Source organism: Ranitomeya imitator, chromosome 1 (genome assembly GCF_032444005.1).
Source record: "Ranitomeya imitator isolate aRanImi1 chromosome 1, aRanImi1.pri, whole genome shotgun sequence".
NCBI classification, from domain to species: domain Eukaryota; kingdom Metazoa; phylum Chordata; class Amphibia; order Anura; family Dendrobatidae; genus Ranitomeya; species Ranitomeya imitator.
This window is the reverse complement of record NC_091282.1, coordinates 941,312,833-941,340,398: the sequence shown is the minus strand read 5'-3', so window position 1 is coordinate 941,340,398 and position 27,566 is coordinate 941,312,833. Positions and strand designations below refer to the sequence as shown.

General features: G+C 45.1%; 1 protein-coding gene across 1 annotated transcript; it reads left to right on the top strand.

Moving 5' to 3' along the window:
- The first annotated feature begins 374 nt into the window (after positions 1-374).
- Positions 375-22,075, top strand: LAMTOR3 (late endosomal/lysosomal adaptor, MAPK and MTOR activator 3). The gene is made up of 7 exons (XM_069743627.1): positions 375-781; positions 5,089-5,123; positions 10,261-10,295; positions 11,703-11,761; positions 16,643-16,776; positions 19,039-19,102; positions 21,642-22,075. The coding sequence occupies exons 2-7, from the start codon at positions 5,115-5,117 to the stop codon at positions 21,713-21,715; spliced, it is 375 nt and encodes a 124-aa protein (XP_069599728.1). The 5' UTR covers positions 375-781; positions 5,089-5,114; the 3' UTR covers positions 21,716-22,075.
- Positions 22,076-27,566: the final 5,491 nt, after the last annotated feature.

The following is a 27,566-nucleotide window of genomic DNA, read 5'->3' as shown; positions in this document are numbered from 1 at the left end:
CCGGTACAGCCATCCATACAGGCTGCAGGCATCCGGTACAGCCATCCATACAGGCTGCAGGCATCCGGTACAGCCATCCATACAGGCTGCCAGGCATCCGGGACAGCCATCCATACAGGCTGCAGGCATCCGGGACAGCCATCCATACAGGCTGCAGGCATCCGGTACAGCCATCCATACAGGCTGCCAGGCATCCGGGACAGCCATCCATACAGGCTGCAGGCATCCGGTACAGCCATCCATACAGGCTGCAGGCATCCGGTACAGCCATCCATACAGGCTGCAGGCATCCGGTACAGCCATCCATACAGGCTGCCAGGCATCCGGGACAGCCATCCGGGCTTATTACACGGCTGCAGAGCGGCCACCTGACCAGAGGGAGTGTGGCTACAACACGGGCAAGGAGCACGGCCGGCACAAGCCCTAGTGCAGGCACCTCTATACGTCCTCAGTGCGCAATGGCACACCCACTAATGTGCTTCCTAATATGAGGGCTTTCTTCATAGCACTGCCAGAGTGGAAAGGTTAAGGCAGTCAGCTCCTGAAGGGGTTAATGGAGACGGCGCAGTGGTGGCTGCAGCCCCCACTATTATTACCAGACAACAGAGCGACCACATTCCATACCTTCCCACAACCAAACAAACACCGACTAATCAGCCGCAGCTCAGCCCTCAACAAACATGGCCGCCCCGAGCTCCAGGAAGACTCGGGCACGTGCGCAGATCATGTGAGCGGGACTTCCCGTCAGCTGATCGCAGCAGTCACGGGATAGGTAGCAGCGGTGAGTGCTGTGGAATCTCTTCTCCTGTCCCCGGTCATTTCCCGTTACTTGTATGTTCTGTGTGGGGCTCTTGTGGTGATGACGGGGCTGTGCGGGACCCCTGTGGTGATGGTGGGGCTGTGCCGGGCTCCTGTGGTGATGGCGGGACCCCTGTGGTGATGATGGGGCTGTGCGGGGCCCCTGTGGTGATGGTGGGGCTGTGCGGGGCCCCTGTGGTGATGGCGGGGCCCCTGTGGTGATGGCGGGGCTGTGTGGGGCCCCTGTGGTGATGGCGAGGCCCCTGTGGTGATGGCGGGGCCCCTGTGGTGATGGCGGGGTTGTGCGGGGCCCCTGTGATGATGGCGGGTTTCCCTGTGGTGATGGCGAGGCTGTGCAGGGCCCCTGTGGTGATGGCGGGGCCCCTGTGGTGATGGCGGGGCCCCTGTGGTGACGGCGGGGCTGAGCGGGGCCCCTGTGGTGACGGTGGGGCTGTGCGGGGCTCCTGTGGTGATGGTGGGGCTGTGCGGGGCCCCTGTGATGATGGCGGGTTTCCCTGTGGTGATGGCGGGGCCCCTGTGATGATGGCGGGTTCTCTGTGGTGATGGCGGGGCTGTGCGAGGCCCCTGTGGTGATGGCGGGGCTGTGCGGGGCCCCTGTGGTGATGGCGGGTTCCCCTATGGTGATGGCGGGGCCCCTATGATGATGGCGGGTTCCCCTGTGGTGATGCCGGGGCTGTGCGGGGCCCCTGTGGTGATGGCGGGGCCCCTGTGGTGATGGCGTGTTCCCCTGTGGTGATGGTGGGGCTGTGCGGGGCCCCTGTGATGATGGCGTGTTCCCCTGTGGTGATGGTGGGGCTGTGCGGGGCCCCTGTAGTGATGGCAGGGCCCCTGTGATGATGGCGTGTTCCCCTGTGGTGATGGTGGGGCTGTGCGGGGCCCCTGTGGTGATGGCGTGTTCCCCTGTGGTGATGGTGGGGCTGTGCGGGGCCCCTGTGGTGATGGCGGGGCCCCTGTGGTGATGGCGTGGCCCCTGTGGTGATGGTAAGGCTGTGCGGGGCCCCTATGATGATGGCGGGGCCCCTGTGGTGATGGCGGGGCCCCTGTGGGGCTGTGCGGGGCCCCTGTGGTGATGGTGGGGCTGTGCGGGGCCCCTGTGGTGACGGCGGGGCTGATGCTCCTTCTCTGCTCACTTGCTGATTTGGTTTCGGGCATGAAGTAGTGACCACAATGGCCTCAATTCCCCGAACACATCAACCTCCCCAAAGTAAAGCTGTCATTTAAACACAACATAAACCTTACCTGCAGTCGGAGCACTAGTCTGCGGGTAAATGCATAGGTCTAAGGCCACGGTCACATTTTCAGTATTTTACCTCAGAATCTGTACGTGGGTGATAAACACCGAAGTGGTGAGGTGTTTGTACCTGGGTATGAGCACACGTCCGCTGCATCCGAACCTCTGCTGTCTATTGAACGCAGGTGATTCCTCTGTGTTCTTTGCACTGTGCAGAATCCCCGCGTACCCTGCATTGTATGGGTGAGATTTCTCTTGTGGAGACATGCTGCAGTCTCGAGAGACTCGCCGTATGTCTGTCTCCGCAGGGAAGCCACGGGGGTCGATGGACGCATAGTGGAGATGGGGTTTCTTGAAATCCCATCCACTATGCTGTAACATCTGGACGCTGCACAGCGTCCAACCCGCAGCGTTTACAGATCGTCTGCACATCCTTATACTTTTCCTCTGATTGTCCCACTCCTGGTTTTGCCTTGCATAAACCAAGATAAACAAAACTCGCCAAATACTGAACGTGTGAACGTGGCCTTACTGGCAGTGCAGTGCGAATGTCCCCCAGTCATCTGCAGGCAGCACCCATTATACCGACATATTACTGACATATGCAGTGTGCACACACCGCAGAGCAGGACGTCAGTAGGAGCGGGGGGCGATTACAGCGCTGACTAACTGGCCGTGAGCAACTGCGGGGACAACAGAACTTCATTTTCTCTTGGAGCTCAATATTCAGTTAAGGCAACCAGATGTGTAGTATGGTATTCACCTGTAATTTACCACTATGGATGCAAGAGATACATACAGTGGGGCAAAAAAGTATTTAGTCAGTCAGCAATAGTGCAAGTTCCACCACTTAAAAAGATGAGAGGCGTCTGTAATTTACATCATAGGTAGACCTCAACTATGGGAGACAAACTGAGAAAAAAAAATCCAGAAAATCACATTGTCTGTTTTTTTAACATTTTATTTGCATATTATGGTGGAAAATAAGTATTTGGTCAGAAACAAAATTTCATCTCAATACTTTGTAATATATCCTTTGTTGGCAATGACAGAGGTCAAACGTTTTCTGTAAGTCTTCACAAGGTTGCCACACACTGTTGTTGGTATGTTGGCCCATTCCTCCATGCAGATCTCCTCTAGAGCAGTGATGTTTTTGGCTTTTCGCTTGGCAACACGGACTTTCAACTCCCTCCAAAGGTTTTCTATAGGGTTGAGATCTGGAGACTGGCTAGGCCACTCCAGGACCTTGAAATGCTTCTTACGAAGCCACTCCTTCGTTGCCCTGGCGGTGTGCTTTGGATCATTGTCATGTTGAAAGACCCAGCCACGTTTCATCTTCAATGCCCTTGCTGATGGAAGGAGGTTTGCACTCAAAATCTCACGATACATGGCCCCATTCATTCTTTCATATACCCGGATCAGTCGTCCTGGCCCCTTTGCAGAGAAACAGCCCCAAAGCATGATGTTTCCACCACCATGCTTTACAGTAGGTATGGTGTTTGATGGATGCAACTCAGTATTCTTTTTCCTCCAAACACGACAAGTTGTGTTTCTACCAAACAGTTCCAGTTTGGTTTCATCAGACCATAGGACATTCTCCCAAAACTCCTCTGGATCATCCAAATGCTCTCTAGCAAACTTCAGACGGGCCCGGACATGTACTGGCTTAAGCAGTGGGACACGTCTGGCACTGCAGGATCTGAGTCCATGGTGGCGTAGTGTGTTACTTATGGTAGGCCTTGTTACATTGGTCCCAGCTCTCTGCAGTTCATTCACTAGGTCCCCCCGCGTGGTTCTGGGATTTTTGCTCACCGTTCTTGTGATCATTCTGACCCCATGGGGTGGGATTTTGCGTGGAGCCCCAGATCGAGGGAGATTATCAGTGGTCTTGTATGTCTTCCATTTTCTAATTATTGCTCCCACTGTTGATTTCTTCACTCCAAGCTGGTTGGCTATTGCAGATTCAGTCTTCCCAGCCTGGTGCAGGGCTACAATTTTGTTTCTGGTGTCCTTTGACAGCTCTTTGGTCTTCACCATAGTGGAGTTTGGAGTCAGACTGTTTGAGGGTGTGCACAGGTGTCTTTTTATACTGATAACAAGTTTAAACAGGTGCCATTACTACAGGTAATGAGTGGAGGAAAGAGGAGACTCTTAAAGAAGAAGTTACAGGTCTGTGAGAGCCAGAAATCATGATTGTTTGTTTCTGACCAAATACTTATTTTCCACCATAATATGCAAATAAAATGTTAAAAAAACAGACAATGTGATTTTCTGGATTTTTTTTTCTCAGTTTGTCTCCCATAGTTGAGGTCTACCTATGATGTAAATTACAGACGCCTCTCATCTTTTTAAGTGGTGGAACTTGCACTATTGCTGACTGACTAAATACTTTTTTGCCCCACTGTATATATAATGCTCCCTTTAATACAGTAGCATACCCCCACCTTAAAGGGGTTGTTCGCAAAAAAGCAATGCAGATGTCGGACCTCCGCAGTCCCGTACATTGTTTAGTGCCCTCTGCCCAGGGCTGCACTTTATCTCCCATTCAGGTGAATGACAAATGGGAATAGCCAGCAGAGGCCACTAAACAAGGTGCATGGCTGTTCTAGTCCACTCTGTCCATTGCTAAGATTCCGGCTGCTGCCAGAACAGAATTCAACTTGTCGGTTGCGGTGCTCGGTGTCAGATCTCCTCTAATGTCATATGGATTCCTACTCTATGGATAGGGGATTAGTTTTTTTTTTTACTCCCAAACAACTACTTGTATGTCCGCACTGCGTTTTTGTTTTTTTTTAAGGCGGAATCTGGCCAAAGATGATGCAAGAGCACACCATAAAATGAGCATAATGCACAGCCATGTCAAAGTGCTAACAACTTCAGGGTTCAGAAACACTAAGCGGGTTAAAGAAGTGACATGCTCGCTCTCTGTACTTGAAAGTGTAGTGTAAAAGACACAAGGATGGAGATAGAAAGCCTCCAGTATCTTTCCAACTAATGTACAGTCTTTATCAATGATGTGTGGTTTCTGTTTTCTATAGGTTCTTGGTGATTGTTCAGAGAAAACATGGCTGAAGTAAGTAGTATTCTCACCTTACATTTCTGTAGTCTAACTCCATGTTAATGTATATGGGTATAGATAATAATAATAATTATTATTTTTGTTTATATAGCGCCAACATATTCCGCAGCACTTTACAATTAAGCGGGGACATGTACAAACAATAAATTCGGTACGAGTTAAGACAATTTAAACAGTGACATTAAGAGTGAGGTCCCTGCTCGCAACCTTACAATCTACAAGGAAATGGAGGACACAATAGGTGAAAAGTGCTTGTTATTTCAGGTCTGGCAATTATAATAAATAGGGATTTTCATACAAAGCTGCATGATCCAGTCATCAGCACGTATGTTTAAGTGCTATAGTCAAGTATCAAGTGCAGTTATCATGTGCATGGAGAGTGTGGAGACAGATGAATAGTAGGGGGCAGATTCACATGCAGATAATATTTGGAAGGAGGGAACAGGACAAAGTTAGTTTACTGAGTAGTTGATGTGGTAGGCTTGTTTGAAGAGATGGGTTTTTAAAGCGCGCTTGAATAGGTCGGGGCTAGGTATCAGTCTGATCGTCTGGGGAAGTGCATTCCAGAGAGCTGGCGCAGCACGAGAGAAGTCTTGGAGACGGAGGTGCGAGGTTCGGATTACGGGGGATGTTAGTCTTAGGTCATTTGTAGAATGGAGGGCACGTGTAGGGCGATTGATAGAGATGAGAGAGGAGATATAAGGCGGTGCAGAACTGTGGAGAGCTTTGTGGGTGAGAGAGATGAGTTTATACTGGACCCTGTAGTGAATGGGTAGCCAGTGTAATGATTGGCACAAGATGGAGGCATCGGTGAAGCGGCTGGACTGAAATATGACCCTGGCTGCCGCATTCAAGATGGATTGGAGAGGAGAAAGTTTGGAAAGAGGGAGACCGATCAGAAGAGAATGGCAGTAGTCCAGACGGGAATGAATAAGAGCGACAGTAAGAGTCTTAGCAGTTTCAAAGGTGAGAAAAGGTCGGATTCTGGAGATGTTTTTAAGATGCAGGTGACAGGAGCGAGTGAGTGATCGGATATGGGGAATAAAGGAAAGTTCGGTGTCGAATATGACCCCAAGACAGCGGGCATGCTGCTTGGGAGTTATAGTTGAACCCTCCAGGGTAATTTCGATGTTGGGTAGAGGTTAGTAGAAGGGAGAAACACAAGAAGTTCCGTTTTGGAGAGATTTAGTTTCAGGTAGAGGGAGGATATGATGTTAGAGACAGCAGACAGACAATCATTGGTATCTTGAATTAGGGTAGGGGTGATGTCGGGGGAAGAAGTGTATAATTGGGTGTCATCAGCATAGAGATGATACTGGAACCCAAATCTGCTGCTTATTTGTCCAATAGGGGCAGTGTATAGAGAGAAGAGGAGGGGGCCCAGGACTGAGCCCTGCGGAGCCCCGATAGTAAGGGGACGAGGAGAGGAAGAGGAGCCGGCAAAAGATTCAGTAAATGAGCAGTCAGAGAGGTAGGAGGAGAACCAGGAGAGGGCTGTGTCCTTGAGGCCTATGGAGCACAGCATAGTGAGGAGGAGCTGGTGATCCACAGTGTCAAATGTGGCAGATAGATCCAGGAGAATCAGCAGAGAGCAATGACATTTGGATTTAGCTGTTATTAGATCATTAGAGACTTTAGTGAGGGCAGTTTCAGTGGCGTGTAAAGAGCAGAAACCAGATTGTAAGGGGTCAAGAAGAGTTATCCTAGAGATAGCGGATTAGACGGGAGTGGACCAAGCGTTCCAGGAGTTTAGAGATGAAGGAAAGGTTAGAGACAGGTCTGTAGTTAGCCGTGCAGTTCTGGTCCAGGGATGGCTTTTTAAGTAAAGGGGTTATGATGGCATGATTAAATGAGGAGGGAAAGATACCTGAAGAAAGAGAGGTAAAATATTTTAGTCAGGTGAGTGGTGACCACTGGTGAGAGAGACTGCAGGAGAGGTGAAGGAATGGGGTCACTATTGCAGGTTGTAGGCCGAGCAGAAGTGAGGAGCTTGGAAACTTCGTCTGAAACAGGCTCAAAGATGTCTAATGAGCTTGAGGTGCGGCAGGGAAGGGGATCCAGGCATTGAGGAGATTGGGCTGAGATATCCTGATGGATGTGGTTGATTTTTTTTCTAGGAAATAAGTGGCCAGATCCTCACCGCTGAGATTGGAGATGGGGGCCTGTACTTTAGGTTTCAGGAGGGAGTTTAAGGTTTCAAAAAGTCGTTTTGGGTTGTTGGATAATGAGGTGATGAGGGTGGTGAAGTAGGATTGTTTGGCCAGAGAAAGGGCAGAGTTATAGGTTTTGAGCATGAACTTATAGTGGATGAAGTCTTCTGCTAAGAGAGATTTTCTCCACTGCCGCTCTGCACACCTTGAGCAGCGCTGAAGAAAGCGTGTTTGCATAGTGTGTCAGGGCTGACGTTGTCTGTGTTGGGTCTTTCTGCGTGTAGAAGGTGCTGCTTCATCCAGGGCATTCTTCAGTGTAATATTGAAGTGTGACAAAGATACCCCTATGAGTCATTTACAAAGTTGGGCCATATACAGTAGTTTACATATCTTGTCTCAAATAGTGTGATTGAAGCTTCTCAGTGGAAACTGTCTGCCTGTCTATCCTTAAAGTGGTTCTCTGGGCAAATGAAACTGATGACCTTCCATTTGGGATATATATCATCAGTATTGGCTCAGTGGTGGTCCGGTACCCCCATCGATCAGCTTTTAATAGCTCTGTCGGTGACAGGTTATACAGTATAAACAAAAATAAAACGTAATTTTCATCCTAAACCCCCATCTATTTGATGCCATAACCTGATCTATTTTCTAATCTACTTGAATTAAAAACTCCCTATCCTTCCCAAACTGCATTATTTAACTGCTTGTCTTTTTTATTTCCAACTTTTTTTTAGATGATTCTTAGTTTGAGAACCCCAATACATGCTGGGATATTTAAATGAAGTATCATCAGAGGGTAGAGGCTGAGGTCTCTGCTCCCTCCCTGAAACAAAGCCTCATCAGTGACGCTCGTTTCAGGCGCTGGGATGGTGCACAAGGACAGTGCACTTTTGTGCCGAATCAGATCGGTAGTAACGAGCCTGCAACAGAGTGCACTGTCAGTGTGTGTTGTACCATGAATACCCGACATGCAGAGATCAGCATCAACCCCCCAAGTGATGTCTTTGTGCACTCCAGAATTTATGGTATATGCACAGGATATGCCATAGTAGGTGATGGTTTTACCTCCAGGACCTGTCAAGAGAACAGGATTTCCACTTTGCATTGGTTAACCTTCTGAAGCATTTCATCCTGTTCTTGATATGGGATATATTACCCAGAGGGTAAATAACCCCTATTTAAGGGATGTATTGAAACATGACTTTTATTAATTTTCATTAAAAAGTGGTCAACAATTAAAATTACTATATACTGTAGTCTTCCTATATATTGAATAGTTTATTGATATTGGAACAGCTCTCCAATCAGCTACAAATGTTCATCCTTTATATATCCATATGCTTCCCTATCTAGATCATGGCTGCAGCCCATGAATCTATGTAGCCCTTTATAGATCTATTCATTTTCTTTCCTTCAGGTGCCACTTAAGATGCTAAAAGACACACATAGCTCCTCCAAACAGTTTTGCCTACACAGGCTTCCTTAAGGGGCCAGGGCAATAATGATAGCAAAAATGGAGTGTTGGACCTTTTTAATGCATTTGATTCAATGTGATAGGATCTAGATAGAAACCTTTAAATGAATGCATATTATGTATCCAATAAAAATCCTTAACATGGACCATTCACAGTAGATATAACATAGCCAACCACAAACAAGCAGTCAACCTTATAATTAGTATATACACATACCTCCACTTCAATCATGTTATCACATCTAGAGAGAGTAGAACCAATTTTCGTTTTTGGCATCAGATGCCAACTGCTTCATTATGCAGCATCATAGAGACAGGTCTCCAATGAGATCATAGAGAAAACGCAGGCATCAGCGCATGTGCATATTTCCTTCACCGCTGACCTCCTTTCCTATTGCTCCAAATCACCAGCCAATCCTGGTCACCCGACTGCATCTGTGTTAGCATGTCTCATTGGTGGATAGCATGGCACGTCATCCAAAATCGCACCAATGGAGTTGCGTCATTTTACTTCATTGCAAATGTGTCCTAGTACACAGATTGTCTTTATTAGAAAAAAATGAAGGCACTTATGTGCATATCACTGATCTTTTAAAAGGACAAAACCTGGGAAGCAGTGGTACAGTTAGCGCTGTTCCCCGGCGCCGGGTGCTGAAGACAGCTCTCATCATTTTCCCCTGCGTGAGTTATATCCAACTGATAATAGCGAGAGCATGCGGTGGCTAATGGAAATACTACTCCCATCAGCCTACACCTGCTGCTGCAAATAACAGTGACAGCAGGCGGCGGCTGGGAGTGGAGATAAGTAAATATTCTCTTTAGTAGCAGTGACACGTGAAAGTCCAGCAGCTGCAGGAAGCCAGCGGCTGACACTGTACCCACTATTAAAGAGCAATGACTACTCACTGCACTCCACGCACATAGTCCAGGCATTCAGAGCAGTGAGTATTCCGACAGCTTGTCCTCTGCTTGTAAGCAGCGCTTGATGTCACTGCCATGCGCTGCTTACAAGCATGAAGCAGCTGCTGGCGCCGGAACAAGACGCTGCTAGGGAGTGCAGGAAGGTAATTGTAGTGTGTGTGTTTTTTTTTGTTTTTTTTTTAGTTTTTTTTTTTATTTTTCTGATGGGGACAATGATACTAGGATACGGATCTATTAATATAAGATAGATATATAAAGCACTGCATAGATTCATGGGCTGCAGCCATGATCTAGATAGGGAAGCGTATGGATATAAAAAGGATGAGCATTTGTAGCTGATTGGAGAGTTGTTCCAATATCTGGAAACCCTTCTATATATCGGAACAATACAGGTCCACTATAGTAATTTTAATTCTTGACCACTTTTTAGCAGTCATGTTTTAATACATCACTTAAAAGGCTTTAGTTACCCTCTGGGTGATATGTTGTTTAGAACTTTTCATCCCTTAAGGGTTGTTCACACTCTGGTGTATTATTGCTTCGATATGGGGACCCATACTCATCTGCTGTTTTCTTTTCCTAGGACTTGAGAAGGTTCCTTTACAAAAAACTTCCCAGGTACTTTCTTTCCGTAGTTTTTTGTATGACTAATGATTGCTAATATGTAATTACATTTAATAATTTAAGACCTTAAAGGCAACCTGTCACCGCCAAAATCGACTAAAAGTACCATCACACTGAACGATATCGCTAGCGATCCGTGACGTTGCAGCGTCCTGGATAGCGATATCGTTGAGTTTGACAGGCAGCAGCGATCTGGATCCTGCTGTGCCATCGTTGGTCGGAGCAGAAAGTCCAGAACTTTATTTCGTCGCTTGACTCCCGCAGACATCGCTCAATCGGCGTGTGTGACGCCGATTCATTGATGTCTTCACTGGTAACCAGGGTGACATCACCGCTGTGCTTTCCGGCTGGCGCTCACAGTCAGTGCAGAGAAGCACAGCGCCGGGGTACAGACACTGGAATGTAAGTATGTAGTGTTTGTTTTTTTTACGTTTACGCTGGTAACCAGGGTAAACATCGGGTTACTAAGCGCGGCCCTGCGCTTAGTAACCCGATGTTTACCCTGGTTACCAGGGGACTTCGCATAGTTGGTCGCTGGAGAGCTGTCTGTGTGACCGCTCTCCAGCAACCACACAGCGACGCTGCAGCGATCAGGATCGTTGTATAGATCGCTGCAGCGTCGCTAAATGTGACGGTACCTTAAGAGCTAGGCCCACCAGCATCAGGGGCTTATCTACAGCATTCTTTAATGCTGTAGATAAGCCCTCAATGTATCCTGAAAGATGAGAAAAAGAGGTTAGATTATACTCACCCAGGGGCATTCCCGCTGTGGTGGGTGTCGCGTTCCGGGGCCCCCATCTTCATTCCATGACGTCCTCTTCTTGTCTTCACCCTGTTGAGGGCAGAGCAAAGTACTGCAGTGCGCAGGCGCTGGGCCTCTCTGACGTTTCCCGGCGCTTGCGCACTTTAGTAGTTTGCTCTGCCCTCAACAGGGCAGACAAAGTACGCCTGCGCTGAAGCCACAGGGTGAAGACAAGAAGGGGACGTCATTGTAAGAAGATGGGAGGCCCCGGACCGCGACGCCCATCGGACCGGACCGAAGCGGGACCGCCTCTGGGTGAGTATAATATAACCTCTTTTTCTCATCTTTCAGGATACATTGGAGGCTTATCTATAGCATTACAGAATGCTGTAGATAAGCCCCTGATGCTGGTGGGCTTAGCTCATCGTCGATTTTGGGGGTGACAGGCTCCCTTTAACTCACAAGTGTATGGCTGAGGTCTGAATGACAATACTCCTGCCCTCCTCTCTGACGATACAGCCTGGTCTCGGGGTCCTTTATTTCTGATCCAAATGCCCATGCGCTTGCTCATTGACGATGTACAGTCTGATGTGCGGTTTCTATTGTGTAGTAAGTAATGTCCGTTACCGACATAACATTTTTGATTGTTGTTTTATTAGTGTTGAAGGACTCCATGCCATTGTAGTGTCAGACAGAGATGGGGTACCTGTAATTAAAGGTAAGGAACTAGAATGGACATACTTGTCTATGGTGGCAGTTCTGCTGTAATGTGGTTCTCTGCCCATATTTCCACTCTTACAGCCAGGTTACACATATCAACTTTTATCTCAAATTTCCAAATTCATGATGTGGATATGAGGTACCACGGTTGGACCTATCTGACCAGGAGATTTATTCCTGCCGATATTGGAATTCAATCTAGTTATAATGATAATTGAGATTAAGGGTTTGATTCCATGTTGAGATTTTTTTTATGTGGTTTTTGAAGCTAAAGCCAGGAATGAATAATAAAAGGTAGATGTCTCCTTTTTTTAATCCACTCTTGGTCTTTGCTTCAAAAACTGCATCAAAATCTGAAATTGCAAACCACTTTCATTATTTTTAAAAGGGGAAAAAGAATGATTTGAAGAATAATACAATTTTTTTTACTTTATTTTTTAGTCCTCTTTGGGTATGTTTCCATGGTCAGGATTTGACGCAGGTAAAATATGCACCTGAGGTCACTGGCAGGTCACCTGCGCTTTTGATGCGTTTTTCATGCGGATTTGTCTGTGTTTTTGTAAGCTAAAAAAGATATACAAAAAAAAAGAATTGTGATGTTATTTCTTGTCCAACCTCTTCATTTACATACTCCATTGAAGAATAGTGTTTAGACACACAGATAGATACGATAGATAATAGATAGAAAGATACAATCGATAGATCTATCTATCATCTATCAATCATCTATCTATTGTATCTATTATCTATTTACCGATATATCTATCTAGCTATCTATAGATATATCTATCTGTAGATAGATATATCTATAGATAGCTAGATAGATATATCGATAGATAATAGATGGATACAATACATAGATAATACCAAGCCCGATGTTTAGTAATAAACATGATAAAATGGTAATAAAGAGTTAGACCAGGATCACACATGCGAAAAACTCCCGACGAGTATCTCATCAATACCTGGCAATGCCGCCGACACTTTGGAGCGGATTGGTGCGGCTACATGTATTTCTATGCAGCCGCACTCTCCGCTCCTGAGTGGTGGCAGCAGTGCCCGGTATTGAGGTGAGAGACTCGTGTGAGTTTCTCGCACGTGTGACCTGGCCTTAAACGCAATATCTATTTCATTTAAAAAAATAAATAAAAAATGGCGTGGGCTCCCGTGCAATTTTCTGCGCCAGAGAGGGAAAGCCAGCGACTGGGGGACGGATGTTTGTAGCCTGGTAAGGGGTAAATACACATGGGTCTTCCCAGGCTATGAATATCAGCCTGCAGCTTTATATTTAGCCTTTACTGGCTATAAAAATAGGGGGACCACCCCAAAATAAATGATGTGGGGTCCCCCTATAATTTATAGCCAGAAAGGCTAAGCAGACTGCGGGCTGATATTCTGGCCTAGAGAGGGGCCATGGATATTGCCCCCCCGGCTACAAATACCAGCTTCCAGCTGCCCCAGAAATGGCACAAATTCTGTAAGGTAAGCCAATTCCGGCGCTTAGTCTCTCTCTTCCCTCTGCCCTGTAGTGGTGGCATATGAGGTCATAAGGGATTAATGTCACCCTTGCAAGGTGACATTAAGCCGGCTTAGTAATGGAGAGGCGTCAATAAGATACCTACCATTACTAATCCTATAGTTGTGAAAGGTTAATAAAACACACACATGCAGAATAAAGTTTTTTATTTTTTATTTTATTTTAAATCACATAGTTTTTATTAAAGCATATGACAAGCCAATAACACAGTCTGACACAATTTCCAGACAGGTACAATGAATACAAGACCTATTTATACATTTTCATTTTACTAAACGACACCCATACCCCCTAACCAACCCCACAATCCCTTGCCAGATATCCAATAAAACCATCTGACAACATCACCTCTTGAAAGATGGTACCAATCGTTAAAAAAGCACACCTGTACATGTAGAAGTCCCCCTTGAAGCAGCTAAACGACCCCCATTCTACTCTGCAATTACTCAGCAGATGCCACGCCTGGGTAATCCATTCATCCACCCCACACATTTTTAAATTTTGTATTCTGATCTCTCTTGATGTATGTATTCCTTTCCATGAGGACAATAACATTTATTTTATTTATAAATTCCTTTTTTCCTGGTGGTCTTTCATCCAACCAATGTATCGCAATAAGCTTCCTCGCAGCATACTACAATCTCGCAATAGTCAACAAAATAAAATATTTTAATGAAATAAAACACAGTTTTTATATCTTTATTGTACGCTCATTCCTGCGACGCCCTCTTTCTCCTGGAAAAAAAATAAAAATAATAAACCAACAGTTTACTCCCTGTCTCCGACGTAGTCCATTTAATAACGAGTGTCCCACGACGAGTCCAGCTCTGCTACATCTGGATGCCTGACATCCAGACATAGCACAGCTTGTGGATGACCACCCGAAATAACTCTATCGCGAGAACTGCAGTGGACGCGGACTTCCGGCGGCGGGACAGGTGAGCCAGCATGCAAATTAGTAGACATGCGTAGTAAGCTGCATTTACGCATGTGACCTTTGCGTCGACGCATTGTAAACAGACATGCTGCGTTCTGAAAAGACATGCCACATGTCCGTTTCCGCGGGTCTGCCGCCTGCGTCTTTTAATGCATAGTGGAGATGGGATTTCATGAAATCCCCTCCACTATGCTGTAACATTTGGACCCTGCGTGTTTGGCGCTGCGGCTCTACGCAGCGTCACACGCAGCGTTTCCTGACCGTGGAAACACAGCCTTAGAGGACATGAAAATGATGATCTTTTATTTTCTCATTCTATATACTGCAAAACAATGATTGCTGTATTTAACTGCCACTGTCAGTGATTGACAGCAGCACATAGATAAACAGCAGCAATAGGAACAAGCACTGGGCACTAGTGATGAGCGAGGGTTCTCAGATAAGGTGGTATCCGAGCATGCTCAAGTGCTAATAGAGCATCTCTGGTGTGCTCTAATACTATGCGCGAGTCACTGCAGCTGCATATCACATAACTGTTCGACAGCTGCAACACACATGGGGATTGCCTGTTTGTTAGGCAATCCCTGCCTATGTTGCGGCTATCGAACAGTTAAGAGACATGCAGCCGTCGTGACTCAAGCATAGTATTAGAGCACACCAGAGATGCTCTGTTAGCACTCAAGCATGCTCGGATACCACCTTATCTGAGAACCCTCGCTCATCACTACTGGGCACCGCTGTTGCAAACAGATGCTGTATAGCAGCTGGTATGTCGAGCAGGCTGAGCCCCTTCCACACATGCAGACCCCAGTATGAACATACAGGTATAGTATGTACGGAAAGTATTTAGACCCCTTTAAATTTTTCACTCTTTGTTTCATTGCAGCCATTTGATAAATTCAAAAAAGTTCTTTTTTTTTTTCTCATTAATGTACACTCTGCACCCCATCTTGACTGAAACCCCTCAGAAATGTAGACATTTTTTCAAGTTTATTAAAGGGAACCTGTCACCTGAATTTGGCGGGACTGGTTTTGGGTCATATGGGCGGAGTTTTTGGGTGTTTGATTCACCCTTTCCTTACCCGCTGGCTGCATGCTGGCCACAATATTGAATTGAAGTTCATTCTCTGTCCTCTGTAGTACACGCCTGTGCAGGGCAATCTTGCCTTTAAATGGAAGAATTTTGGCACCACCAGAAGTCTTCCTAGCCATGGCCGTCCAGCCAAACTGAGCAATTGTGGGAGAAGTGCCTTAGTGAGAGAAGTAAAGAAGAACATCAAGATCACGGTGGCTGAGCTCCAGGGATGGAGTAGGGAGATGGGAGAAAGTTCAACAAAGTCAACTATCACTGCAGCACTCCACCAGTAAGGCCTTTATGGCAGAGTGGCCCGACGGAAGCCTCTCAGTGCAAGACATATGAAAGCCGCATAGAGTTTGCTAAAAAAAAAAAAGGAAACTCGCAATGGACTCCCAGACTATGAGAAATAGATCATTTTGGTTGGTAATTCTAAGCGATGTGTGTGGAGAAAACCAGGCACTGCTCATCACCTGCCCAATAAAATCCCAACAGTGAAACGTGGTGGCAGCATCATGCTATGGGTGTTTTTCAGCTGAAGGGACAGGACGACTGGTTGCCATTGAAGGAAGCATGAATGCGGCCACGTACAGAGATATCCTGGATGAAAAAAACCTCTTCCAGAGTGCTCTGGACCTCAGACTTGGCCAAAGGTTTATCTTCCAACAAGACAATGACCCTAAGCACACAGCTAAAATAACAAAGGAGTGGCTTTAGAACAACTGTTACCATTCTAGACAGGCCCAGCCAGAGCTCTGAGCTAAACCCAATTAAGCATCTCTGGAGAGACCTGAAAATGGCTGTCCACCAACCTTCACCATCCAACCTGACGGAACTGGAGAGGATCTGCAAAGAAGAATGGCAGAGGATCCCCAAATCCAGGTGTGAAAAACTTGTTGCATCATTCCCAAGATCACTCATGGCTATATCAATACTGAGCAAAGGGTCTGAATACTTATGACCATGTGATATTTCAGTTTTACTTTTTTAATAAATTTGCAAAAATTACATTTGTTTTTTTTCAATCAAGATGGGGTACAGAGTGAACATTAATGAGAAGAAAAATGTACTTTTTTGAATTTACCAAATGGCTGCAGTCAAACAGAGTGAAAAATGTAAAGGGGTCTGAATACTTTCCATACCCACTGTACATGCATTTGCTCCAGGGTGGTAAAGAGCCATGCCACATGACTTATGATATAAAGCCAAACAAGAGTCATCCATTTATTTTCAGCTATTTTGGGGTTCTTGCACCTCATCTATGAGAAGTAGGAGACTGCATGTGAACATTTCTATAATCCTAACACTCATTGTTGTTTTCTTTAATCAGTTGCAAATGAGAATTCCCCTGAACATGCTCTGAGGCCATGTTTCCTCTCCACATTTGCACTGGCCACTGACCAGGGAAGCAAGCTGGGGCTCTCCAAAAACAAAAGCATCATATGTTACTACAACACTTATCAGGTAGGTAAGGCTGTAGACCCAGTACAGCTTTGTGAACATTGGGTGCGTTTATCACAACCGGTAATGGACGTGCTCATCCCACCAGATTTAACCTTTCCATATCCTGAAATGATATGTTCTTCTGCTTTAGAAGTTTTTGGGGGGCAGGTATTTTATTTATTTCCCAAGTATTGGTTTTGTTGTACTTAGAGCTATATCGGATATGTATTTATTAAAAGTGTACTACTAATTATAACCATCTTTTAGAATATGGATACTACAGTTTCACCAGGTCTGCGTTGCTATAGAGTTAGCTTCAGATATGTGGAAAGATTATAAATATTTTCCAGAGTTCTCAAAGGGATTGTCCCCATTCAGAAAATCTTGATCCCTGGGCGCAGTTTGTTATAAAAACATTGCAGAGTTGGGTGGTGCAAACGCACCTTTACTCGCCCTCTTCTGTGCCAGTGCGGCATCTGTGTCCAGTATTCCCTTCAGCGCTGACGTCACATCAACAGAGTGGCGGCCAGCCAGTCAGTCAGCTCTTGTTCTGAGTGGGGTGTTCCATGTACACGGGCCCAGCCACTGAGCTCACTTATTGGCTGCCGTGCCGTCGACGTGACTTCTGCGCTGCAGCCAGTATCTGGTACTGGGATCTATGGTGGAGACTCAGTCCTGCAACTGGGGGAGGGCGAGTAAAGCGTGGCTTGTTTCACTTATGACAAATTGTGTCGGTGGTGCAAGATTTTCTGAAAAGAACCTGCTGCACCCTTATGAAACACTTTATCCTTTAATTCCATTTGTTATGACGATTGACATATTAATAGGCCCATCCTGCTGTTAGAACCGCTGTTTCTGTCCTCATTTGCACTGATATTAGCCGGATCACACTGTTTTCTTTGTGATCCACAAGTCACTGTCCATGCATTCCTCACATTAAGGCTGAAAGGGATCCATTGAAAGTGTTTTCCATGTTCATTGTACAGTAAAACATTATTTACGTAATAGAAAACCCCTTTAACCTCTTAACGTCCTGTTCGGTGTGGACTCTGGCGATGCGCCCGCACCTTTTCCAGTACATGACTGCTGATCTGATTAGCTGACATGTGCCCGAAACAGCCGCTGATAGAATCGCGATTCAACCGCAACTGTTAACATGTTAAATGCCGCTTTCAAACGCTGACAGCAGCATTTAACATGCATGCGCAGGAAGCACATCATTACCTCCTCCCATCAGCGCCCGTGTTACATGACTGCGGGTCGCTGATGGGTAGGTATGACAGCCCGGGGTCAGCAGGAGACCCCTGTGTTTGTCATTGCTGGATCGCAGTGAGCACTGCCTGGCAGTCGGCGCTCATAGCAAGTGAGCATATTTACTTCATAGAGCAGGGCTGCAGCCCTGCTTTATGTAGCAGAGGCGTTCGGACAACTGCAGCTTCTAGTCTCCCAGGGAAACTATTGAAGCATGCAAAAAGTAAAAAAAAAAACAACCTGTCTTTTAAATATATTTAAAAAATAAAAAAATAATAAGTTCAAATCACCCCCCTTTCGCCCCATTCAAAAAAAAATTAAAAAAAAATCAAATCTACACATATTTGGTATCGCCGTGTTCAGAATCGCCCAATCAATCAATATATAAAAATAATCCAATTGGTAAATGGTGTAGCAAGAAAAAAAAAATTTGAAATGCCAGAATTATGTTTTTTTTGGTCACTGCAACATTGCAATAACGGGCGATCAAAAGATTGTATCTACACCAAAATGGTATCAATAAAAAGTCAATGGGTGCGCAAAAAATAAGCCCTCACCCAACCTGAAAAATGAAGACACTACGGGTCTCGGAAAATGGCAGCTTTTTTTTTTTCCCTACAAATTTTGGAATTTTTTTTGGTGTCTATGAACTCTAATGACCTGGAGAATCATAACGGCAGGTCCGTTTTAGCAGTTAGTGAACCTAGTAAAAAAGCCAAAGAAAAAACGTGTAGGTTTGCACTTTCTTTTGCAATTTCATCGCACTTGGAATTTTTTTCCCGTTTTCTATTACACGACATGCTAAAACCAATGATGTCGTTCAAAAGTGCAACTGGTCCCGCAGAAAACAAGCCCTCACATGGCCATATTGGCGGAAAAATAAAGTTATGGCTCTGGGAAGAAGTTGACAAAAAATGAAAATGCAGAACCAAATGTGCCCTTAGTCGTTGAGTGGTTAAGCAGCTTGGAAATATGGAGGCTATAAGTATCATTTAATTTCTGTGGTCCGTAAGCTATTGATTTATGTTTCAGGTTGTCCAGTTTAACAGATTGCCATTAGTTGTGAGCTTCATAGCTAGCAGCAGTGCCAATACAGGTATGCTTCCTTGTGTAGTATGTGCGTGTCTAGCCAGATAACATGTGCTGTGTGTTTGTTGTGAAAAACGAGACTATCCCACCTGGAAGCAGAGGTGGAAATCCAATCTACCCTGTCCCCATTTACATGAAATAGTTCCTGGATCTTGTCTGAGTTGATGAGATACAACTACTAATCCCTGAAAGAAAATAATTTAAATTGTGCAGTCAGTGCAATAGCGTAACAAAACATGCCAGTAAACGTATACTGGACTTCAAAAGAGTGCTCTGGTCTCCAATTCTCTACACCAGCTTGTGCTGGACACAGGATAAAGCATCCTCTTTGTGCCGTTCACAGCTTGCAGGGGCTGGCTAACTGCCTGATTTTAGGAGCTGAGCCAGCCTCCTTAGGGGGGCTGGCTCAGTTATTGAAATGAGACAGTCTGACAACCCCCTTTACTCGCAGCACTTATGACATGCCAGCAAAGCTGGGGCAGATATCTGGTGACTCAGGCATGTTAGTAAGATTAAATATCTGAAGAATTTTAGTTAGTTTTTATTTTTTTTCAATCTGCACAACCCTTTTTTCCAGTTATGTTTTTTCAGGACTGATAAACTGCAGCTTTCCTTTCAGAAACTAGACGGCATATTACAGTAGTAGCAAAGTGGATGAGATTTTACCAAATCTTACCCACACCCTACTGCAAATATCTGGGAGGAAATATACACTATATGCGTGCACAGAGAATTTATACTTTTTCTTTTATTTCACCCCCTATTAACTGCAGTTTCTTAATTACATTTTGAACTGAGGAAAAGGCCATTTGAAAACACGTTGCCATCTTCCTATATCCTTCTGCTTTTTGGGCCGCCACCATTTTCAGAGTGCTAGGCAGCTGCTTAGAAGAACCCATGGCTGCTATTTTATGGCAAAAGGATAGATGAGGCTGGCTTTTATAAAGCTGTGACCTTTCCTAACGATGACAGTGAACAAGCCATGACCCTAACAGGCTAATTAAGGTCTGAAATATTGGTCAAAGTTATCTGAGCACACACATCTCCAAGGGTGCACAAACTTTTGCATCAACCCATTTTCCTTTTTCTTAATTTGTGCAGTGTAAAAGATAAAACAAATTTTTTTTTCTTTAAAATACAAAGGAAATGTGTCATCTTTAACTTTAATATAGAGCATTTCATCTTCAACTTGCTTAACTGTTCACAATACCAGTAATTTTAGGCAGGGGTGCCCAAACTTTACGTGCCACTGTAATCACCTTCTCTAAAAATAGCTGGTAACTTATCGGTGTAGATATGACCAGTCCATCCTGCACCGATCAACACAAGGGGCCCTTTTATGTCCATTAGAAAGGGGCAGCAGTACGGATGCCCAACACCGCTCTACTCCTTCCCATGGGACTGTTGGATGCTGCACTTGGCTTTTTCCGGCAGCCCCATAGAGAGTGAATGGTCCTGCCGTCAGTCATGTGCGCTGCCCTCAATTTTAATGAGGATAACAGTATCCTGTTGGGGATAAAATTCCTCATTTTCCCCCAACTAATCAATCAGTGATAACTTGTCTTTGGAGAGTCCCTAAAGGCAAAATGTATTGGCTTCATGTATACTCTGATTGGAAGATGTCTGGAACCCACTACAGTAGTAATTACACAACAATAACTGGTCTCAGACGCATCCAGCACTATTTCTACCATATTGTTCATCTGACCTAAGATTGCTCAGAGGCTAGTCATCACTGACCTGTTATCGGCCACTAACCAACCTCACAACTGGCTCCAAATAGTCAAGTTGTAGTTCTATCTGCATTATATTAGTATCATTTTGTAACCAGCAATAAAGTTCCTTATGCTTCCATACAGTGCGAGTTCGATAACTTGTTTTCCCTAGATATCCCCTATAAGCAGTTGGAAAAAGAGCAGTTCCCTGATAAGGCTACTTTCACACTAGCGTCGGAATCTCCCCGTCGCAATGTGTCGGGGAGAGATTCCGACGCTAGCGTTTAACGCACTGCACAACGGAGGCAGCGGATGCATTTCTCCGGCGCATCCGCTGCCCCATTGTGAGGTGCGGGGAGGTGGGGGCGGAGTTCCGGCCGCGCATGCGCGGTCGGAAAAAGCGGTCCGTCAGGAGCCAAAAACTTTACATGTAGCGTTTTTTGCTCCCGACGGTCCACCAAAGCACAACGCATCCGTCGCACGACGGATGCGACATGTGGCAATCCGTCGCAATGCGTCGTCAATACAAGTCTATGGGGAAAAAACGCATCCTGCAAGCACTTTTGCAGGATGCGTTTTTTCTGCAAAACGACCCATTGTGACGGATTGCAGTTAACGCTAGTGTGAAAGTAGCCTAAGCTGTTATCGTTTCTACCTTTTTGCTGCAGTTTTCTGCCGAGCAATGGAAAATTTCAGGTTCCCACTCTCTGCCCTGAAATCTGAGTACACGTATTGTCTACAGCAGCTTGTACACTGTCAACAGCTGGAATATAGGTGCAAAAAATGACTTCTGCATTCAATTTTCACTATTAATATCCTTTTTTATTTTAGGTCTAATCCTTAGTTTGGAAAAAGAGCTTGGCCCCTTGTTTGAAGAGCTTCGGCAAGTGGTGGAGAATTCCTGATCTGTGGGATCTTCAAAATAAGTCACGAACTTTGGGTGTGTGAAAAAAAAAAAGTTGTCATTTCCAAAGCAATGAAACACTTTGTACTTGTAGTTCTTCCAATGCACTGAGTAATATTCCTCTCTGCTAAGGAAATGGAGGAGAACGTCTGTATTATTAGGGTGCTCCAACCCAAACATTTGACATTCACCCTAAGCGAAAGAGCTATCAACTACGGAGATGTAACCAGTGGTACTTACATTGGGCAGTTAACCAGCAAATTCCTGTGTAACACAGTAAAAGGCATATGTTTGGATCAGTTGTATTCTACGTTGCTTTTCTATGCGAATCCACATTAAATTTTAACTTGCTGATATAAAACCTGCTGCGAGTTAGGACGTTGTGTGCACAGGGTCAATGATGATGTGTAAGCGTCTTAGTATCCTCTGCAGATCTTTCTAGATGTTTTCATAGCTGCTTAAAATGACAGGTAAATCCTGAACACTGCTAGAACGCTTTGCTCTCTAGCTCCCCCTGCTGTTAGGCCTCCTCATGGTCACTATAGAGGGTGACTGATCAGTGTGAGTGCGCATGGAACAGTGAAGCTGACACCACCTTCCTACACATCCCTCAATTTACAGTATCTGCTGGTAAACAATGAGAAAAATAGAAGAAAACATTAAAGGGAACCTGTCACCTGAATTTGGCGGGACCAGTTTTGGGTCATATGGGCGGAGTTTTCGGGTGTTTGATTCACCCTTTCCTTACCCGCTGGCTGCATGCTGGCCGAAATATTGGATTGAAGTTCACTCTCTGTCCTCCATAGTACACGCCTGCGCAAGGTAAGATTACTTTGCGCAGGTGTGTACTACGGAGGACAGAGAATGAACTTCAATCCAATATTGCAGCCAGCATGCAGCCAGCAGGTAAGGAAAGGGTGAATCAAACACCCGAAAACTCCGCCCATATAACCCAAAACCAGTCCCGCCAAATTCAGGTGACAGGTTCCCTTTAAGGGGATATTTTATAGTACTAAAACAACTCGCACCTTCTTACCAACACATTAAGACTATAATAGCTTGCTGTGTTCAGTGAACTTTCACCCTAGGATGAGGGCACAGAGCAGTGACCATGGGGAGAGCTCAGATACCTGTAATAAACATCTCGCCACTAGATGTCAGCATTGGACCACGTTATTTTCTATAACTACTACGCTTGATTATATAGTATAATGCACTCCCCACCATCTCTTGAGGAAGCGAGGCTTGTAGTCTTAAGATTTATACGTACAAAATTAGGGGGAAAAATATGCCAGCAGTAATTTTGTGTGGTACTCGTTCTGCTCTGCGTGTGGGAAGGCGTAAGCTCGTTCTAGTAATGGGCGAACGATGCTCATGGAGGAAATCTGCTCTTCTTTAGTCAGTGGCATCAAGATGCTGCAAAGGTTTAAAATCCTGCAGTGTCCGCAAGGTCCCCCTGCTCAAGAGGACACAAGTGCACCATATAATAATTATTCCATTAAACCTGTATCGTATATGATAATTAAATTTCCTGTACAACCTCTGAGGTTTCGCAAACAGTTAATATTTTCTATATGAATAAACTGTCAAATCCTACAGAAATAAAATGAACATGTCCCCTACTGTAAGTACAAGCAGTAGTGCATATAAATAACAGGGTATTTAGTAAAAAGCCATCTCACCAGCTTCAAGGTGTACCCTAATCATTTTTTTCCTTTAAGTTTCAGGTTTCTGCACTTGGTGCAGGTAAAGGTGCGGCCTCCCATTTGTTGAGCTGGGCTTTACTTTCTGCTCAATTCTTATATATATATATATATATATATATATATATATATATATATATATATATATATATATATATATATATATATATATATATATATATATTTGGACAGTGACACAATTTTCGCGAGTTGAGCTCTGCATGCCACCACATTGGATTTGAAATAAAACCTCTGCAACAGAATTCAAGTGCAGATTGTAACGTTTAATTTGAAGGGTTGAACAAAAATATCTGATAGAAAATGTAGGAATTGTACACATTTCTTTACAAACACTCCACATTTTAGGAGGTCAAAAGTAATTGGACAAATAAACATAACCCAAACAAAATATTTTTATTTTCAATAATTTGTTGCAAATCCTTTGGAGGCAATCACTGCCTTAAGTCTGGAACCCATGGACATCACCAAACGCTGGGTTTCCTCCTTCTTAATGCTTTGCCAGGCCTTTACAGCCGCAGCCTTCAGGTCTTGCTTGTTTGTGGGTCTTTCCGTCTTAAGTCTGGATTTGAGCAAGTGAAATGCATGCTCAATTGGGTTTAGATCTGGAGATTGACTTGGCCATTGCAGAATGTTCCACTTTTTGGCACTCATGAACTCCTGGGTAGCTTTGGATGTATGCTTGGGGTCATTGTCCATCTGTACTATGAAGCGCCGCCCAATCAACTTTGCAGCATTTGGCTGAATCTGGGCTGAAAGTATATCCCGGTACACTTCAGAATTCATCCGGCTACTCTTGTCTGCTCTTATGTCATCAATAAACACAAGTGACCCAGTGCCATTGAAAGCCATGCATGCCCATGCCATCACGTTGCCTCCACCATGTTTTACAGAGGATGTGGTGTGCCTTGGATCATGTGCCATTCCCTTTCTTCTCCAAACTTTTTTCTTCCCATCATTCTGGTACAGGTTGATCTTTGTCTCATCTGTCCATAGAATACTGTTCCAGAACTGAGCTGGCTTCTTGAGGTGTTTTTCTGCAAATTTAACTCTGGCCTGTCTATTTTTGGTATTGATGAATGGTTTGCATCTAGATGTGAACCCTTTGTATTTACTGTCATGGAGTCTTCTCTTTACTGTTGACTTAGAGACAGATACACCTACTTCACTGAGAGTGTTCTGGACTTCAGTTGATGTTGTGAACGGGTTCTTCTTCACCAAATTAAGTATGCGGCGATCATCCACCACTGTTGTCATCCGTGGACGCCCAGGCCTTTTTGAGTTCCCAAGCTCACCAGTCAATTCTTTTTTTCTCAGAATGTACCCAACTGTTGATTTTGCTACTCCAAGCATGTCTGCTATCTCTCTGATGGATTTTTTCTTTTTTTCAGCCTCAGGATGTTCTGCTTCACCTCAATTGAGAGTTCCTTTGACCGCATGTTGTCTGCTCACAGCAACAGCTTCCAAATGCAAAACCACACACCTGGAATCCACCCCTGACCTTTTAACTACTTCATTGATTACAGGTTAACGAGGGAGACGCCTTCAGAGTTAATTGCAGCCCTTAGAGTCCATTGTCCAATTACTTTTGGTCCCTTGAAAAAGAGGACGCTATGCATTACAGAGCTATGATTCCTAAACCCTTTCTCCGATTTGGAAACTATCATATTGCAGCTGGGAGTGTGCACTTTCAGCCCATATTATATATATAATTGTATTTCTGAACATGTTTTTGTAAACAGCTAAAATAACAAAACTTGTGTCACTGTCCAAATATTTCTGGCCCTAACTGTATATATATATATATATATATATCACCCTCTCGGCTTATACTCGAGTCATACCCAGGGGTCGGCAGGGGAGTGGGGGCTGTCTAATTATACTCACCTGCTCCCGGCGTGGTCCCTGCAGGTCCCTGGTTCTTCTGGCGCTGACAGCTTCTTCCTGTACTGAGCAGTCACATGGTACCGCTCATATTCATTACTGTAATGAGCGGTAACGGTGACCGCTCAGTACAGGAAGAAGCTGCGGTGCCGGGGAACCAGGGACCTCGCCAGGAGCAGGTGAGTATAATGGGGAGGGGGAGCGCTGCACAATATTCACCTCTCCTCGTTCCAGGCGCCGCTCCATTTTCAGCGTCTTCTGCAGTGACGCTCAGGTCAGAGGGCGCGATGGCGTGGTTAGTGCGTGCCCTCTGCCTAATCGTCAGCGCTGAAGACGGAGCGGCGCCCGGAATGAGGAGAGGTGAATATTGAAAGTGCCGGGGGCCTGAGCGACGAGAGGGGAGTGTGCGATTTTTTTTTTTTTTTTTTTTTTTTTTTTTTAATCGCAGCAATAGCATATGGGGCAAATATCTCTATGGAGCATCTTATGAGGCTATGTGCAACATATAGGGCAAATATCTCTATGGAGCATCTTATGAGGCTATGTGCAACATATAGGGCAAATATTTCTATGGAGCATCTTATGGGGCCATAATCAACGATTGTGCAGCACTGTATGGGACAACTATCTTTGTGGAGCATCTTATAGGGCCATAACACTTGTGCAGCACTATATGGGGTAAATGTCTCTGTGGAGCATCTTATGGGGCCATTATTAACCTTTATGCAGGATTGTATGGGGCATATTTTAATATGGAGCATCTTATGGGGCCCATCATGAACTGTATGGAGCATTATATGGATCCAAGTGGGTGCTGGTAGATAAGTATCAGGTGGCTCCAAGCCAACTGTGAACTTTTCATTTTGCCCAGACAACTCCTTTAACTAAATAGCCTTCTTCCTGAATAGTTGGTAAACATTAAATTACATGGGACGTTAAGGGACTTGTTGGCTTTTATGGCTTTTTCCTTGCTGATTGAAAATTGAAATTAAGAATTCATCAGTGATATTGTGGTGGGCCACTGGGAGGCGCCAGAAGTTGCATATGAACTAGCTGGGGCATGTAGTCCCACTGGCAGCAGGTAATGATGTCACGGTAGGTGAAGTGGGTCGCTGGACCCCTCAACAGTTCCCTCGTCTCCACTACAATTGTCAATAGTGGGAGTTGGCACTTGTGGATGGTATAGGACCCCTCCAGGGGCACTCCTATAGCGGTGGTGTCTGCGTGCAGGTTTTGGAGCGCCCATGGTGCTTGTGCAATTTCAAGCAGCCAGACACGCAGGTGAACTTGTAAACCTAACAATTTTACTGACAGAGCTAACTGGGTACAGTCTCTCTCTTAAAGGCAAAGTTCACAGTATATTGTGAATATGAAAGTAATGGTTCCCTCCTCATGAGACAAGCAAGGTTATGGCCTCTCAGGGCAGCTGGAGCAGAGTTCCCTTCACTTGCTATTGGAGGAAGTGCTATACGCAGTCCATGGAATATTACACTGCTGGAGGGACCTTCACAGATTGGCTCTCTTTGGAAACACACTAAAGTGTGGAAGTTCTCATAGTTTTGAACCTACCGTTCCCTTTCGCAGGGGGTAGGTTAAGCAAAGTCAGTGGCGTGGCAGCCACACGGACCTGGTCCTGGCTACCAGCAAACAGGATAACCAGCATGCAGGAGAGCATGTGTGCTGCTTATCTCTCCTGACAGGAGGATATTAGGTGGAGAAAGATATCCCCTCAGCGTGGACTCGCATGGAAACCATGATGGGAGCAGTAGTGTTTGCTCCCTCAGGCAGCTTGAGCCGCCCAGAACTGGGAGTTACTTCAGGAGGTCTGTGAGAGCTTGTTGAGGAGAATAATCACTTAAATTTCATATGCACATAGGCCAGTAGATGGCAGCAAAGCACTTTTATGAGTTGGTGTACAATGCAATTTTTTACATTTTCTAACTCGCTGTTTCCAAACTAAGGCTGGGGTCACACTTAACATATGAAAAATCTATCCGAGTCTCCCTGCCGAGAGTCGCCCAAGTGCTCTGCATATGATCACCCGTGTGTAATGCGTTTGCAATGCGTTGATGCGATTTTCTTGCATCCATGTATCCGTATGACATGCATACGGCTTTACATTTTTCACTGATTTTCCCCATTGAATTTAATGGCTCAATGGGCTATGAGGAAAATGTGTGCGAATTTCTCGCAAGCTACATGGATGCTCCGTGTGGTGTCTGAATTTTTCTCGCACCCATAGGCTTG